General features: G+C 36.0%; 1 protein-coding gene across 6 annotated transcripts in view; it reads right to left on the bottom strand.

Annotated features, from left to right (window-relative positions):
• Positions 1 to 17,183, bottom strand: part of EZH2 (enhancer of zeste 2 polycomb repressive complex 2 subunit) — a 49,796-nt gene that overhangs the window by 16,409 nt on the left and 16,204 nt on the right. For 2 of the 6 annotated variants that reach the window (XM_015619435.3, XM_015619430.3), the window contains exons 2-8: positions 12,382 to 12,505; positions 11,733 to 11,861; positions 8,825 to 8,941; positions 7,358 to 7,496; positions 5,060 to 5,203; positions 4,419 to 4,521; positions 3,686 to 3,849 (exon numbers count right to left, since the gene is read on the bottom strand). In XM_015619435.3, coding sequence (XP_015474921.1) covers positions 3,686 to 3,849; positions 4,419 to 4,521; positions 5,060 to 5,203; positions 7,358 to 7,496; positions 8,825 to 8,941; positions 11,733 to 11,861; positions 12,382 to 12,498 — 913 coding nt within the window. In that variant the 5' untranslated portion in view covers positions 12,499 to 12,505. The remainder of the gene's footprint in view (positions 1 to 3,685; positions 3,850 to 4,418; positions 4,522 to 5,059; positions 5,204 to 7,357; positions 7,497 to 8,824; positions 8,942 to 11,732; positions 11,862 to 12,381; positions 12,506 to 17,183) is intronic. The other 4 variants (XM_015619431.3, XM_015619432.3, XM_015619434.3 and 1 more) reach the window with 4 other exon arrangements.

Here is a 17,183-nt window from a genome sequence, read left to right as displayed (position 1 = left end):
AAGAAACGCTTAACTTATAATAAATGAAACAAAACAACCTTTGTTATTTTTAAACCCGTGAGATCTCAAAAATAGGTTTCATCTGATACTTAAAATTAGAATCATATCTTGTGTTCAACTATTTGTACCAACATGGTACAGTAAAGACAACTACAGTCAAAATCTACCACCTCTATTGTGAGGCATCTTTTGGAGAGGCTTGTTATAAAGGACCCAGGACAAGAATAAAACTATTTGTATAGCTGGATTATGAATTTTTAACATATCAGTAGTAATTTTATTAAAAAAAAAAAAAAAATCACAGAAGGCTTTGTAGAATTTTCTCAGCACCTGGAGTCTGTATTTCTTTAATGATTTCCTTAAGAGAAATCATTCTAAAATGGTGTCACTGAACATGTTTTCTGTCTTAGAGATTTATTATCTGTCTCATCCCCAATGGGCTCAACTCTCATTTCCAATAATGTGAAAGTACACAGGCAACAGTTTAGCCTGAAATGTACATTTGCTTCACAGTCAAGCTATTTGGGAAATTCTCCCTACCTGATATTTTTCCTTCTTCTAAATTCTTTGTTAGTCCAGACATTTAGGCATAATTCCTTGCTGTCAGCAAATGAAGTCGGTACACAAGTTTTTTCAGTTATGTCATCACCTGCACATAAAGGGATTGCCAGGTCGTCAAGGGGACTTGACACGTTAAAAATCTAATGATAACTTTTCCTATATTTAAGTCAAATGTTCTAGAACAAAGATTGGAAACTCCACAAAATAAGGCTAATCTTAACAAAAATGGAATCTAAGAGGGGGAATACAAGAAGCAAAACCAGGCCTAATAGAGTTCCTGCATTTTTTTAATTCTCTATGCTTTCTCGAGAGATTTACGCCTTTCAAAGTACAAATCTGATCACTGTAGCCCACCACATTACCAAAGTAATTCATCAAAAATGTCATCTGCAGAAGTCAGGACATCATCCCACAGCACTTGGAAAGTGCATGAAATAGACCACAGAGGAAACCGTAGAAATGTAGTAAAAGTTGAATTGTTAAATTGTTGCAGACACACTGAAGATTGCTACTGCAGCCTTCCAATAACCAAAGCAGTTTGGTTTGGGGTTTTTTTTCTCTTTTTGATGAGTTACTTATTCCCAGCAATGAGCCTGGCAAATTTTGACCAACAGTCTTAAGACTTCACAGAAAACAAAGAGGCCAAACAACTGACTCTCTAGGTTTTTAACAAAAAAATTCTGTGTTCTAGACAGACACGCAGACAGACAGACAGACAGACAATAATCCTCTTTCTTTGGTGTAACTACAGACAAAAGCAAAAGGAAGCAATGCATCCAAAGCAGCGAGCAGTCATCATTGCGGTGGAATTTGGGTATGTTTTCAGGGAATGGCAACTGAAGCATCAGTTTACTACATCCAGAGTCCAGTGTCGAGCCCACGCAGCAAATGTCAAGAGAACTCTTTGCTATGATTACATATCAAATACATTATTATCAGTGACAATAAATGTGCTGCACAGGCTGTCACTAAGAGCACTGTCATAACTGGTAATTTCACCCTCTGTCTGACACAAAGGTACATCTTGAATGCCTCCCCAGTGAGAGTGCTATGCATCCCTCTTCCTGTCATCACCCTAAAATCCTGAAAGGATGACTTAAAGTTTGGGCACTTTTGAGTACAAGGCACAGTTTAAATAAAGCCTTGGACATACACCACTTTGGCAAGAACACCAACTTGTTTAAGTGATATATCAAAAATCACCAGCAACAAGAACTTAGGCAATCTTTTAGTATAAACACTTTGTTTTCCATCTCAAGATTATGAACCCAGAGAAAGAAGGCACAATGCTTTTGGCTGAAAGCATGCTGCTGTGAGAACTGAAGTCCTTCACACTCAGGACATTCTCACTGGCTGAACCTGGCACCCAAGAACATGACATAAACACCAAGACTGTGAGCCGATTCTTTCACAGCACTTATATAAAAAAAAGTCTCTCAGAACTGGTGCCTCAAAACTGTGGTCTGGTAAAATAGCCAGACCACAGATAAAGTAGACTTCTATCAGTCTGCAAAAAAGACCATCAACAGCAAATCTACATAGACTAATGAAATAGAGTAGTGAAATATATTATGTTTAAGAGGAGCCACCATCTCCACTGAAAAACTCCTAAAACTTTATAAAATCATGGAGAAAAATGCCTAAAATCACTGCAGCAGAAGTCTTCAGAGGTGCCACTAGAGTAAACCTGTTCTCATTATGTCCAGACAATGCTTTTTGTTGACTTAAGAATCAAAATTGGCACCCAATCTTTCTACTAGACTACTGAGAGTGTCAAGAACTCCAAAAACCCGTGCCAGACAATTGGATTGCCAAGAATCATACAGCTTCACTTCCCTGTCCTACAGACTAGGACTGCACACAGCACTTCTGGAATGAGTGTCCAGGCAACCAAGACACCACAAGACCTACAGCTTTCACAGAACACACTGTGCTCAAGCTGGCTGGTCAGTGCAGCAGCTTACTCCAGAAACTTACTATTCTTTAATGTTATGCAGAATTAGCAGCTTCCTTTTATTTTTTATTTTGTATTTTCTAGCAAGGCATGTGAACAGGATATAAGGAGAAAGTGAAACTAACAGACCCAACTCCAAAATGTTCAAGTACTAAAGGAACTAGGAACATGAAAAGCTTCCCCCCTCCCCATCATCTGAGAACAACTCCAATTCCTCCTCAAACTGAAAGGCAACCAAGGGATATGAAAAAGCAGCAGCACTGTGCAAAGCCTTCAGTGTGGAGTACAATTACAGGCAGGTTGCATGTGTGCTGGATGAGGAGCTGCTGACAAAGCACAAGGATTCCCAAATGAACATGCACGCGCACTCACAGTGGAACATGCAAATGAACAGCTAAGTCAAAAGCAAAAATTAATTTGATATAGAGGGCATCACAGGATACTGCTACAAGTTGAAACCACTTCATATTTGACTGTTAGTTTCCCCTTTACATTAAATTCACTGTCCAGAATAATTGTCTCAAGTAACACTTCAGAATCTCTTCACACTTTGCAAGTGAAAGCCAACATCACTGCTAAGCTCTTGTCAGCTTGTTGGCCCAAAACAATGGGACAACATGAAAGCAGTTCAGGGGAAAGGATATTACAGTTTCTAAAACTCAACTCTCTGAAACAATTCTTCAAATAACCAAGTACAACTAATGTGACTAGGAAATAACATGGAAGAATAAAAGAGAAAACTGTTCATGAGTGTTCATTCTCCCTATTGGAAAACAAAGCAAGTCTGATGAATAATCAGGATTTTTAATGGAAAAATACATCCCATTCTTCATGCACAAACTGAGAAAGTGGAACACAGAAGCAATAGTAGAAAATAAAGTCGTTTTCCTGCAGACTTTATAAAAAGAGAAGTGATGTTACAGATTGGTCCAAGTCAGGAATTCTATGCAAAGTCCTAAATGCAAAAAGGATAACAAACTAACACAGGTGCATTTGTTTTTCTGAGGAATAATTTTCACTGCAACATATATGAGCTGTTCTCAAACTTTAGAGACATTCCTGCTTTTTTCTTCTCTTTCCTTCCTTCTACATTGGCTCTTATGGTACTTTTAACCTCCTGACTTACAAAAAGAAGTAAGATATATACAAGCACACTTCAATTGTACTTACGATGTAAGAAGCAATCGTATTTAAAACAGCGTCTACAGAAGAGTGTGTGAAAAGAGTGCAGGCTTTGCTCCCTCTGAACAGATTTAGCATTTGGTCCATCTATGTTCGGTGTGCACTCAGGAGGAAGAGCTCCAGGAAGCTGCTGCTCTGTCAGTTCTTTGTATCTTTAAAGGAAAAGAAGTTATTTATTAAGTATATTTTTTTTATAAAAGTGGATTTTATTCCAGTACCACTCTGCATTTTCAGTGACAACTTAAAAAAAAACCCTAAGAAATATGTGCCAGCTAAAAAAGGCCAATCTGTTACTACATGACAACTTATTAATACCATACTCATTAATTCAAACTGACTAGGAAATAATGCATTTGTTTTCAAGACCATCATCACCTCATACATAGTATCATTAACTCCAAAAAGGAGATAAGGGTTTTTTTTAGCAGCAGCTTTTATTTTACCATCTCAAAAAACCCCAGATTATTAGAGACATACAAGTACCCACTTATCAATAGTTTAAAAAAGAAGGCTAACAAATTCTTCTGTATTGTTTGACTTCGGGGAAAGAGCCAAATCCCTTTCAGTGTCACTTCCAGAAGTTATACAAATGCCACCCACAGAACTAGCTGCAAGGGGAACCATTCCTAATCAACAAATATTTAAGTAAGGATTTATGTCATAGTGGAATCTTTGTTACATAATGCAACACAGCAATATACCCTAAGAAATATGTTCTTACTTCTCTTTCAGTTCTTCTGCTGTACCCTTGTCTGGAAACATTGAGGAAATGGCTTCAAATATCTTATCAGAAGGAAATCTCCGAGGTGGGTGGGTTTCTTTCTCTGTCAAGGAAGCAAAAAATTTGGAAAACAAAAAAAATATATTTCTGCTCCTTTGCGACCTCAAGGTGTTCAGAGAAAGGGGGAGTTTGCCAAAATTCTAATGTAAAAAAGGTTTTTATTTCTAAATCACTTACAATTTTAACTGTGTTAATTGATCTTTCCTGATGAGAAAAATCTACTAGTAAAATAGTGAGAAACCATTATTTCACCAGCAGATGGAGATGGAAATTCAGAATTCTTCCTGCTTTAGAATAACGATACATCATTATCTGAGGAGTCCCAAAGCATTTATTAGATTGATACCTGACTGATTTTTGGTGCATTTGACTGCCTCAATATGCCAATGAACAAGAATTGGAAAAGTGCCTTTCATGGTGTTCTCAATACAAATCTTGAACTAAATGACAAAGGAAATTATGAAAATTATGCTACTTTAGACCTGGAAACTATCACATAGGAAGATGGGTTAGAACAAATTTAGTGAGTGCTTAAACAAAATGTTTTGGGTTTAATTTTTAAAGTCTGCAGATAGACGTACCCATTCTGTTACCTTCCCGATCTTTTTGCTTGTCATCTCTCTCATCAGGATTGTCATCTCCATCATCATCATCTTCATCATCACTATATTGACCAAGGGCATTGACCAACTCAACAAATATTTCATCATTGATAAATCCACATTCTGAAATCCAGCAAAATTTGGAGTGAACAAAAAAAGCACAAGGTGTATATGGAGTATTTTTAATCCTTCCTACACTTAAATTAATGCAAATGCTGTCATTTATAAAAAGCAATTTTGTAGTTTTCCCCTCTTAAATTGCAATGTATGAATCAACACAAGTCAAAAATGCTCATTATTCATTTCTTAGACTGACAACTGGGAGGGGAAGACTAAAAATTCCGGCAATTTTTTTCCCAACTCCCTGTGCTACATATGTATATAAATCTCTCTTCCTTGTAAGATAAAAAATACTACCAACTACATTATTTAAGAGATTTTATGCCAGAATCCCAGTTCCAACATGGTTGGGAGTCTGAAGCCAGTCTGGAAATGCATGCTAACAGTATATAAACTAATCCTTAGGCAGAGAAGGAATCTCCAGAGAAATTTCTGCTTGGTAGTTCTTTAGCATCTACTTCCCACAATAGATCCCACTGGCTGGGTGATAAAAAAAGGATACAGTCATATACAAAAAATTCAGGAGAAAACTGAAAGATACAATGCTGCTTATATCTATTTATTAGATTATATTCTGCTGTGACATTCAGATGACAACAGATTAAACAATTAAACAATAAGGCATTTATGCTCAATGGAAAAATTCATAGTTAGTGCTGACAGAGACTATTTTCAAAAAAACCAAAATAAACATGAACTGTGTGAGAACTGTAGTGCTTATTACCATCCTTTTGAACCTGGACTGGGTTTGGATGTCAAAATAACTTGACAGAAAATAATAGTTTTATTACTATGTAGACAATGGAAATACCACTCAGATGTTTTTAACTGACTCTTAATATATTCACACAGGTTAGTACAAATTATCTCCCAAAAGTGCAATTACAGAGCTAGTTTAGAATTCTGACTCTTACATGGGAATGCCTTTGGATTACAGATTCCCACAGTATTTACATTTAATTACAGTCATACAACACCAATTATTGGGAGACTAGAAAAAGTCTTTCTACTTCTAATATGTTTTATATATTATGGAGAATCCATAGTAACAGTAATTGTCATCATAAACTTGCACCTCAAGCCGCTCAAAGAGGATTAATTTTAAAGCTAAACTCCTTTAATAATAAATTAAATCAACAATAGAAGACATTTAGTAGCAATGTCATCATTTTGACACAGCCAGTTTTCTGACAGAGAAATCAGAAATCAGTAAATGTGTAAAAATATTCAAAGGCCAAAGCCCAAGAAACATTCCATGTTTCTTATGAAATACACAGGCATCACCTATAATGAGGACATTAACAAGTCTAGTGTATGGCTGAGTAGCATTTATTATTGAATCACAGACAAACTTCATGAATGGTACATGAACTCAAAAAATTTGGTTCTCTTTCTAAGACACTTCAGCATTAACAGGAATATGATTAATTTTAAGAAGCTATTCTCTGAGTGAAGGGGTAGAGTGTGGGGGTATATTTCTGTGAAGGGAGAATCAGAGTAGCCAAGAGAAACCTCTACAACTGAGGGTTGTATAAGGCAGTTCTGAGGGAGCACAGAGCAAGTCATAGGTCACCACTTCACTGAGACTTTAGCAAAGTGAGAGACAGATTACACTGCAGGTAGTCCAGCTCCCACACAGGAGAACAGGTAAACTACATCTCAGAATAAATATATATAATATTTCTGTACCAACAGAAGGATACAACTTCTCTCTATAAGCTGACTTGCAGAGAGGAGGTTTTTAAATGGCAAGTTCCTTAAAGAAAGGAAGGGAAAAAAAAAACCCCACAAACCTACAAGAGGTTATTCTGTTAAATCACATGTGCAAATGTTATTATTAGCAGAGTTCTGCATAATCCTCCTGCCACTTTCGGCTAGGCAGGACACATACACACATTACAATATCTTCCAAAGCTCTGAGCACAAAACTGAATACCAAGAATCACTGTATGGTATAATAAAAAAGTTAATGTGCTTAATTTCTCCACACTGCTGTTTAAAACTTTGCAGCCTAATGAAAATGCAGAACAATACATTTAAATAAGGAAGCCTCTTACAGTGTTTACACACTGTAGAGATAACTACTGTAACAATCACACATCAGGCCTTAAGCAACACTACAACAATAATTTATATAGGAAGAAATTATTAGTATACCTGAGTGTTTGGGCTCACCTCTGTCTCCATGCACTTTCCCATCATAGTTCTTGATCAGTTCTTCAATAAAGGTACCATCCTGGTCAAGCACTTCATCTCCCATATAAGGAATGTTATGTAAAACAGTTTCATCCTCTACCTAGGAACAAAAGTGATAATCAAACAATTTTAAATTGTGTTGTCAAGCAACCATTTCTGCACTGCTTTTCACTATCTACAGGAGTCTGCCTATAACAGTAAATTAACTAGTTTCACTGCTTTAGAACATTTACCATTAACTAGAAAACAAAAACAAAACCCTCAATGACTTTCAACAATTTTTTGCATTTCTGGTGGCTGGCTCAAAGTACTAACACTAGCTCCTAATCTTAAGGTTAGCAAAGCACCTGGCTTTGGGAAGCTTGCTTTTGGTAAATTCATTTATCCCCCCTTCGTTCTCTCTTAGAGTGATGTAGGAAACCACCATGAGAACCACACTTTCATTGTTTGTCCAGAGATAAGAAAATATGCTACCAAAAGACTCTAAATTAAAGTTGTCTAAAGAGAAAACAGAGAAATATGCCTAACAATTTAATCTCAGCTCCACTGCCCCTTTTTTTTGACTGCATATAGACTAAATGCATCTATACTCCCATGTTTTATCAATAGAATTTATGGTCCTTGATACACAGCTGCATCTTCCAATACTACAAAAGAAATCTCTATTGTTAAGAAAATAAACTTTCCCACTGATTATGATTCTGTAGCAATCCAAAATATCCAAACACTCTTGAATTAAAAGCAAGGAGAAAAACAGGTGGAAATACTCTGTATGTATACTGATAAAAAATGGTTGTTTAAACCACTTTGTAATAATTATTATCAAAATAACTACTCAGCAAAGGTGGTCATATACAAAAAGATGCAACAGACACTTGCAATAAGCTAGGCTTTGAAAAAGTCAAATACCTATATCAGAAATCTAATGTTATGGCTTCTGCACACAGTGAAGTTAATCTGAAAAAAAAGGTTATACACAGATATGAGAATGACCTTTATGGGGATACTATTTCAGGATTTAGTTCCCTTTATTCCACAAGAATTACTATTCTGTTACAGATATGTTGGTTGATTGCCTCACATTAAAGCAGTCATATACCAGAAAACATTTCTCACTACACTAATTAGATACTTTCAAATAAAACTACATTTGCTAACAGCCACAAAAGACAACAGGTCACCTGAATTAAATAAACTTTACAGCAAGATTTTGGAGATACTTAGATACAAGGAGGATGGAGATTCAGTTTGCAAAGTTACCTTTTTATTTATTTTATTTTGAGGGAGCTTATTTTTGATTATTACTGCCCAATTACCAATACCTAAAGTAGGAAGGGTAACTGGCAATAGATTTTGTAGGCATACTTCTCAAATTAACACTTCCCTTTTCTCCATACCTTTCTCCTCCCTGCACTTGTTTAATCTTACCATAAAATTCTGTTGAAGGGGAGACCAAGAATACATTATAGGCACAGAAGCAACAGCATTGAGAGTCTTCAGTGGGATGACTTGTTTTGGAAAATCAATGTCACTGGTAACAGAGCACTGAAATAAGAAGTTGAAGTTACACTTACATAGCAACATCAGGAAAAACACCAAACAAAAATAAATCACAGAACACTCTACAATGTACAAAATTCAAAGAGTTTCTCAAAATTAGCCATATCAACCTTTGAAAAATGCATAAGTTTTTTTAGGCATAATAGCAAGAATAGTTCCAGCGAGAAAAAAGGACCTTTAGAATTATTTTTATGTCATTACCTCTGCTAATAGATCATGATGAGGTTTTTCCACTTATTATTAAGTGTCTGAGATAATATTTTACTCAGACTATGAAACCTAGAATACAAATTAGGTTTGGTATCTCAAAACAGATTTAGTACCTGTTGCTGCTGCTACACTGATGTTAGTGTATTTACTCAGACCATCTGAGAGGCAAGTGAATTCCCCTAGCTTCAGATCAATACACTGCAGAAATCATGTATTATTTATGTTATAAAAATAAATAAAATTTTACTTTCATGCCAGCAAGACACCTTATATAAATAAAAACTCCATATGGCTTTTTAATTCCTGCCTTGTTACCCAATTATTGTCTGTTTATCCTATCCTCAAGCCTTTTATTATATTCACTGCTTGCAAAGGGAAAAATGAAAGTTAACTCTTATGTAACTCTAGATACATCAACGAATTTTTCAGCTACAGGACTTCCATTTTGGATATTCAGAGATTTATGTAGCCTCCAAAGGATAAAAAATCCATAGAAATACAGACAACAATTAGGTTATTCTCACATCTAATAATCGACAGTTAACAAACAGAGATCAACTTTTCTCAAATACTTGGACTGTAGTATGGAGAACTCTGAGAAAAAAGTTACAAGCTAAAGCAGACAGGAACATACAAAGTCAGGGGAAGTATAACAGAGAAGATTTGGAGGTAGGTAAAACAAAGTTTAGAACAGCTATCATAGCTACCTGAAAGGAAAAAAGGAAGTGGAGACAAAAGATCTTTCTCCTTTCCAGAAGGGAAAGATGAACAGAGCTTCACATTTCTAAAGAAATACACAAAGTAATGTAACAAACAATATACAGAGACAGTACCCCGGCAGAATGACACAAGCCAGATTTCTTTCCTTTTTAATCTGCAGCAAATTGAATTAGATTTCTGCTGTGTATATTAATATTCTAGACACCATCCTATGGTACCACTTCACTCCCATTTCAGGTTAATGTTTAATTTTCTAGCTAGCAGCCACCTAGCATATTTTTCATGTATTTTTAAAGCAAAATACAAAAGTAAAAGAATTAATTACTTTTATCTTCAGAGCTAGAAGTCTTGGGCTGACAAATGGGCTAAGTCAAAGCGACTCAGTGTTTGGTACTAAGCCTCAGTTATGCTGCTCTGTTGTTCTGATATGGAACCCAGGTTAATGTCTGGTAGGCCTGCACTGGGCATCTTATGGTCTCCACTTGATGCTGTCACCAGCAATGCCCTGCACTCTTCATCAAACACAGGAAGGCTCTCACACAACCCTTCTATTTCTAGCCAGTGTCTTATGCAACTCTGAAGAATTCAGCATATTGAGAAAAGAAGATTTTAAAGTAATCTTTTTAAGTCCCCGCCATTTTTTCATCTCGCTTCTCTCACTATAAATTATAGAAACCTTAAATCAAACATTAGAGTTCTGATTCATGAGACAGAGACTGTATTGAATGTAGTAATTAGTGTGCTCCACCAATACAGGCAAGAAATTAACATAAAGAATAGTGAACACCACACTTGAAAGAAAAGGAAAAAGAAAGAGGAACAATCTTCTACTAACAAAAAAAATGTGAAAATTGGATGTGTACCTGTGTCAATTATTATCAGTTCTGAGCCCACACAATAGCTATAGAGCTGTACATGAGTAATTGCATATTCAAGAACATTTAAAAGAGAACACCCGAAGGTCCTCACCTCCTTGCATTTGAACATGCATGCACACAAATGCACCTCTGTGACACACTCCCACTCCCCAGTTCTCCACTAAAATTTTAGGAAAAGAAACTCTGCAAATTTCTTTGCAGATAAAGTAATTTGGTTTACTTTTTTTAACCTATTCATGGTAAAGTCTTTTTATTCTCACCCTATTGAAAATGGTTCATGTTTCAAATTATTACAGATAAAACATCTTCAAACTTGTTAAACATGAAGAAGTGCTTGAAGAGCAATTTAGAAATAAGGTAAATTAAGCTGGGATGAATGCAGAAAGCTGGAATAGGCTTAAATCAGTGTTAAAGCTAACATGACACAGGACACAATCCTGAATAACATGCTCTAGGACGACCCTGCTTGAGCAGGAAAACTGCACTAGATGACATCCATTCGTCCCTTCCAACCCTACCAATTCTGTGGAAACCAGTTTAGGTGCCCAAATTATGCCACAACTATGGAAATGTTTTTCACAAATTTAGCATCCAGTCTGCTCGTGCAACACAAAGATTTATAAATCTAACTCCAACAGAAGTAAGAGTAAACTCCCAGTACCATGGAGATAGAACAGTTTGGTTAAAGGATGCTGAGGTATGATCCAATCATTATCAGAAATTAAGAAGTTTCACTTCTGTGTGTCATTCAAAGCCAGCTAGCCTGTTACATAGTTATTACTTTCCAGAAGTCATATGAACAAAGTACACAATAAATGAATTTTTGAGACACTTATACAAAACACATTGAGCTGCCAAGTCATATCATGCTGAAAAAAAGAATATAAAGAACAGCCAACTTTCCAGTAATAAAACAAAAACGTGCTAACAACCTTTAAGTGGAATTACCACAACACATGTTAACCAACCTCCCTGGTCCCGCGCAATGAGCTCACAGAAGTCATGATGTGAACAGGCTGTATCCTACGTTGTTTCCATTCTTGATTTAAGATTTCAGTTCTTTCCAGTATCTTCTGACGATTAGAATTAAACATACTCTAAAAATTAAACACAACATTATAAATAAATTAAAGACTAAATTCATCTGTTAGCATCTTAAGGCATTCTAACACTTAACCAGACATGTTATACCAAAAAAAAATCAAAACAAAAAACAGGCTCAAAACTCAAAACATACAAGTTTAGCTTAAACATCAGTGAGGTTCAATATAGTTCATTATCCTTTTCCTTAATTCATACGATGTTCTCTCATTTAGGGAGTCACACATTTAGCACAGAAACAAATTCTAAATGAAATTTGGAAGAATATGCAGCTAAAGAAGTTGCCATATTAGGTTTCCTCAACCTCTTCTGATACTTAACATTCTCAACCCAATCACATATAAATGTATCATACTTGTTTATAAGACAAGACCATAGAGTTAAGACAAGTTCTCATTAGATTGACAAAGTATTCAATGAAACTGCTACAGCAAGTGTTAACTGTAAGACACATACTTCAGAAAATAACCAATACTTGTAAAATTTTATAAGCAATAGAACCAAAAGATTAAGTACCTTTACTTCATCAGCACGTCGGAACCTCTTGAGCTGCCTCAGTCTCATATATTCTGATTTTACACGTTTTCGCCAACAAATTGGTCCCTTCTCAGATTTTTTTCCGGTTTGACCCATGATTATCCTACAAGAGACAATGTCAAGTTTGTATTACCAAATCTGACACCACTGCTTACAGAAGTTAGATAGGAAAATAACATTCCTTTAATTTCTTTTATATTCAATTCCTTTTAATCACACACTTGCAATAGCATCCCAATCCAACAGAAAAAAGAGGAAAGCACATTTAAGTAATAGGCACAAGAAAATAGTCATTTTAATTGCAAATCAGTGGACCCTTCACATTTGCACTTCTAATGCCTCTATTAAAAAAGTTACCAGATGGATTTAAAGGGGTGAAGAGGAACAACTCAAGATTCCCACTACCAAGATACACACTGGAATCCTTGCAAGTAGCCTTGTAAATTAACTTCTGAAGAACTATGTTCACTTTTCCTCTTTGCAGGAAGGGTCCTCTTCACTAAGACACTAATTCCTACAACATGCTTCTGGAGTTGATCTCAAGTAGAAGGAGGTACCCCAAGGAGTACTCAGTCTTCCCACCCAGCCACTCAAGCATGAAAAAATTGTAGAAATTCAGACAATGAGTTTTGCAATGGCCAGAATAAGAGATTTTGCTCTTTTCTCAAGTTTTCTATAAGACCACAAACTGCCCACTGATTCCACTTTACTGATCATCCTCCTAGTGCCAAGTGGTTCATTTTCACGTTACAGGACTGCTGGAAATGAAGTTGTATTTTTATGTTATAATCCAAATGCCTTGCTAGAATATGCCAATCTGCTCCGTATTTTTCAAAATCAAGGACCGTATGCTACAGCTAAGCTGGCAATGACTATTTTGACAGCATCCTGAAACTAAACCACTACATCAAAGACTGGCTTCTTCTCAAGAGCTGCATTGTAAAACCTACAATATTTCACTGAACAGTTCAAAATATCATTCACATGGACTGAAAGGCTGAAACATGCATTAGCCCAGGGTAAATACATTCTCAAACAAGCATAATCAGTTTGAGCAGAAATAATTCCAGCCCTTCTAGTTATCAAGGCAGGTCAACATGAATTGAGGTGTCATATTTGGGCTTGAACCCAATGCCCACTGCTACCTTCACTGCCCCAGAATACAGCTCCCCTAACAGTAATAAGAGTACAGCTTTATCCCAGTTACTGGAAGCTTACTGCTCTACTTTCAGCAATTCTGTAGAGGTCAGGTTTGAGTTCTATCAGACTTTATGATGATGATGAGAGGGAGAAATCAATACAGAACCTGTTTATTCTCAAGACTATGCATTAATTTACAGTGAACAAAAAGGCAGTAAGTCTATAAAAGCCTGAACCCATTTTCATTCAAGACTTAATAAGATTTAAGAATATGCAAGAAAAAATATTGGTCTTTTAGATTTAGGATGAAAAAATAATCTACAAACAAATAGCAGAATTACCGACTCAAATCATGGGAAATATCCTCTGAGGAAAAAAGACACAGGATACAAATAACTACATAATGCACCTGACTAGACAGAGGGTAAGGACAGAGAATTTACCATCGGGAGAGAAATCTAGAACAAAGCATCAAACCCAGTTACCCTGCTTCCACACAAGACAGCAAGTAAAATCCACCTGTATCTCATTCACCACAACCCTAGTGATTACAAAAGATAAAAAATAAAATTATACTTAAAAAAATTATCTTGGACCATTCATGTTAGAATACATCAGTGTCATTGAAAAGACTTGTCATTGTCTAACAAGACAATCAGTGATTCAAAGTGCACTATGATATTGATTAAAGAGCAGCCTAAAAGCATTATGAAGTACAGAAAATACACTGTATCATATGCTAAACAAAGCAAAGTAACAATATTGAAAAACAACCTGTTAACTGGAAATAAATTAGACATAGAATAAGTACCATTAAATAACAGACAATCTCAATTTTTAAGCAGCATAGAACACCAAAATTGCTTCAGTTGTGATTCAGCCAAAAGACCCAGGAAAAGCATCAATGAACTCAAAAGATAAATGAAAGCTCAGCTGACAATACTGGAGTGACATAGCCCATAAAACTGAAACACAAATTACATTTACTTACTCTAATACTGCCCCAACCACAGCCCTTCTTATTCTAGTTTCCTGGATAATAACAAATGACTCTGGCTTATAAAAAGCTTTCTTAACTGAAATTAAATTGCCAGATAAGCCCTGCTCATCAGAAGCAGATCTATACAGAAATCACATACAATTGAATTAAAAACAGTAACAAACAGACAAACTCAACAGAATTTTCATCTTTCTTTCATACAACTTAAGTATAGCCCCAAGAACACCCCACAAAACGATTTAAGACCTGAGAGAAATAGATCCCCATTAAAAAAAAAAAAAAAACAAAACAAAACTAAATCCAGTCCATTCAATTTTCCAGCAATAAACATCACTGTTACCTGTTGTATTAAAATGGTAACAAAATAACTTCATAAGAAGATTAGTACTTCCTTTTAAAACAGCATCACTTACAGTCGGGTTATTCATCTGAAAACAAACATGACTTATAAGAACACTCTCCTCTTGCACTAGTTTCAAGTTGCTATCCGGGGTACAGCACAGACAACTTAATGGCCAAGGCACCAAATAACATAACAGAAAATGAAAAAAAAACCACACTGTTGCTTATGTCAAGTTACAGCAAGACAAAGTTCTCCTACATAAAGCCGTAATGTTAATGTGCAACAGTCAGTGGGATATACAAACAGATTAAGTCCAATATGTATAAACAAATTAGAAACTACACCTTAAATAGCAAATCCATATTAAGAAAAAAAGCACTTAGTGGAAAGGAACCGTATGCACAGGGCATACAGAAATTGTATCTAAGAAAAAAGAAGTGTCCTGGATGCATGTTAGTAAAAAATTTTCAGAGATTGTCAAAATTAATATATTACTGGTCTCTGAGCAGCAGAGCCAAGTGAACTGTGTTTATATGTTTTTGGGCAGGTTAACGTAACCCAAGTAGAATTACTGTGTTGCTAACATATGTACAGTGGTAGGAGACAATTGGTTTTATGTCCCAAACCTCAGAAGAAAGTACAGAATAAAAATTAACCATGGCAGGGGTCAGGGCAGGAAAAGCATATTGAGAGCGCTAATTTTCATACTGCAATTGATCTATCATCTTCACATAAGGACTACAGACAAATGCCACTGATGATTTCTCATGTCAGTTTTAAAGGTTGTCCCGAAAACTTTAAATATAAGAAGCTAGACCTGAGAAACTGGGATTAGAAGTTCCACAGGCAAGGACAGCCAGTCCTTTTTTGTGGAGCAAAAAACAACTATGAAAGTAGGGTGCTTTACACTGCTTCCCATCCCTGAAAGCAAAAGTAATTTGGAGAATTAAAAGACTTCAGGAAAGCATCAACATAATCTCTGGGACAAGTTCAGAGTTGTAGACACTGTCTCAAGCCTTCTAGCAGTCCACTTGCTTACCACCTATGTGTAAGACAAACCTCTCCCAAATCACTTTCTTGTGCACAGTAGAATTGGTCAAAGTGCTCTGAACTGTAACAGACTACACAGTCCCTAATTTGGTAGATAGGACAAAAAACCTACACATTTCCTTTAAACTACATTGTATGGGAGTCACAGCTAGGACTGCAGAGCACAGAAGCTAGTGAATGTTAAATTTGTCAGAACTAGTCAACTTTTCATATAAAGTTTCAGAATATTCCCTACAGCAGCTGAAGGGGCACAAACTAAATCCCATCCGTCTGAGAATAGTTAAGCCTGTCTTAAGACAGCACAGTTTGAAACAGTTTCCATTTAAAAAATAAAACATGATACTGATTGTCTTAGCGCAATGGTCTGATTCCGAGAGCCCCTAGGCCTTGTCCCTCTTCTCTGTCCTCATTTCCCCTTCTGAATCCCACCAGTTGTTTGTATTGTTTTAAAATCTTATTGTTCCCCATTTTTAAAATCCTTTTGATAAAAATGATCCAGAGAAACCATGTAACTGCCAAAGAGCCAAGTCCTGAGAAGTTCTATCCAAGCAAAAAGAAAAACTATGTAACAGCCAACTCAGCTATTTACAGGCAGAGTGCTGCTTCTCCAGAAGAGATACAAAGAAAACAAGCATAACTAGAGAAAGCTCTTCTCCCAAAGTGCACTATGACTTCCAGGCAAAACCTCAGCTAACCTGGATAGATCTCACCCGGCATCACAGTAAGGAGGGAAACCTTGCCATAACTCCAGCAGACTGTCCCATTCCACACTGGGCAATCACCCCAAGGCCATGACAAAAAAGGAGATAATTATACTAATGAGGGGACCAATGTTATTCCAGACCCTCACCAAGTACAAAAAAAATTAACAAAACTAACCCCTCTTAAGGAGAACAATAAGGGGTTATTAGGAATTAGACATATTAAAGCCACCTAAACACCAGTTTAGAAAAAACTGAAAGAAAAAACCTACAAGAAAATAGAAACAAAGACATAGCGGATCTTTTCAGTTTCTACTCATACTTGCAAAGCTGGAAATGAAAAACAAAAAAATGGCTGTGTCCTAAAGCATATATATTTTGTTTTTAAAGAAATCCTGCTGAGCATTTCATAATTCTGTACAAGACTTACATCTTTACACCAAGTTTTTAAGAAAATTCATGCCTATAAGCTAAAATCAGGCAACCTTTATTTTCAGCAGACAAATTGTGAACAATACATCTAGGATTCATAATGAGACAAAGTGTA

This window comes from Parus major, chromosome 2 (assembly GCF_001522545.3).
Source record: "Parus major isolate Abel chromosome 2, Parus_major1.1, whole genome shotgun sequence".
Taxonomy (NCBI): Eukaryota; Metazoa; Chordata; class Aves; order Passeriformes; family Paridae; genus Parus; species Parus major.
Note: the sequence above shows the minus strand (reverse complement) of the source record. Positions and strands in the feature narration are given on the sequence as shown.